The sequence below is a fragment of the Apis dorsata genome, unplaced genomic scaffold (assembly GCF_000469605.1).
Source record: "Apis dorsata unplaced genomic scaffold, Apis dorsata 1.3 scaffold_198, whole genome shotgun sequence".
NCBI classification, from domain to species: domain Eukaryota; kingdom Metazoa; phylum Arthropoda; class Insecta; order Hymenoptera; family Apidae; genus Apis; species Apis dorsata.
Window position 1 is genome coordinate 605,164 of NW_006263482.1, and position 815 is coordinate 605,978.

At 46.9% G+C, this 815-nt stretch overlaps 1 protein-coding gene across 1 annotated transcript in view; it reads right to left on the reverse strand.

Annotated features, from left to right (window-relative positions):
• Window positions 1–526, reverse strand: part of LOC102678161 — a 1,137-nt gene extending 611 nt beyond the window's left edge. Inside the window, exon 1 of the mRNA XM_006614843.2 lies at window positions 244–526. Coding sequence (XP_006614906.1) covers window positions 244–441 — 198 coding nt within the window. The 5' untranslated portion in view covers window positions 442–526. The remainder of the gene's footprint in view (window positions 1–243) is intronic.
• Between the last annotated feature and the right edge of the window lie 289 nt (window positions 527–815).

Below are 815 nucleotides of genomic sequence, written 5' to 3' on the forward strand. Positions count from 1 at the left end.
CGAAATTCTAATTCGAATTCGCGAGTTCGAACGCTTTTCGAAGAACGATGAAATGCAAACGAAACGGAACACAACGACGAGCGATCCAACCTGTTTACTTTTTTTATCCGAGCGGGCGATTTTCGCGCAAGGAGGAACACAATAATCGAAGTATCTTTACATACCCTATATCGGATAATTCGGAATAATTGGCGAATAACAGAGAGATTTGATAATTATCTCCGATGACAATGTATCACTCACTTGCCGTTTAACCTTATCATCGTTCATTTCAGACACGTAACTGATATAACCGATAATTTTGCTAGGCGTGGACCCCTTCGTCTCCCGTAGATCCTGTATAGCGGAGACGACCAACGCCGCGATTTTCGTAGGCAACACTTTTCGCCCCTTTCTGTTCCCAGATCTTCTCCCGATCCTCGGCCTTATTTTTCGGCTCATCTCGTCAACCGATCGCAACCGAGATGGTGAGATCGAGATATGAACACGCGCTGTCCGGAATCCGAATTGTACCGCACGCCCGAGTCGCTGGATGATGGGTGGGGAGGGAGGGGAGGGAGGGGAGAGTCGCGCGTGAATGAAGAACCTTGAAATTTTGCGGGATCAAAAATCGTTCAAAAAAAAAAAAATATATCGAGGTTGTGTTAGCGCCGGAACACGGAGAATTTATTTATTATTCGCAGATAGTGGAAATATCGTTTGGACGGACGTTCGTTTGTTTCGATCAACGAACCGTACGTAACTTCATTCGTTCACGCGTTCGGACGCGCGCGTGTGTGTGTGTGTGTATGGACGCCGAACGTTGGAATGGGAGG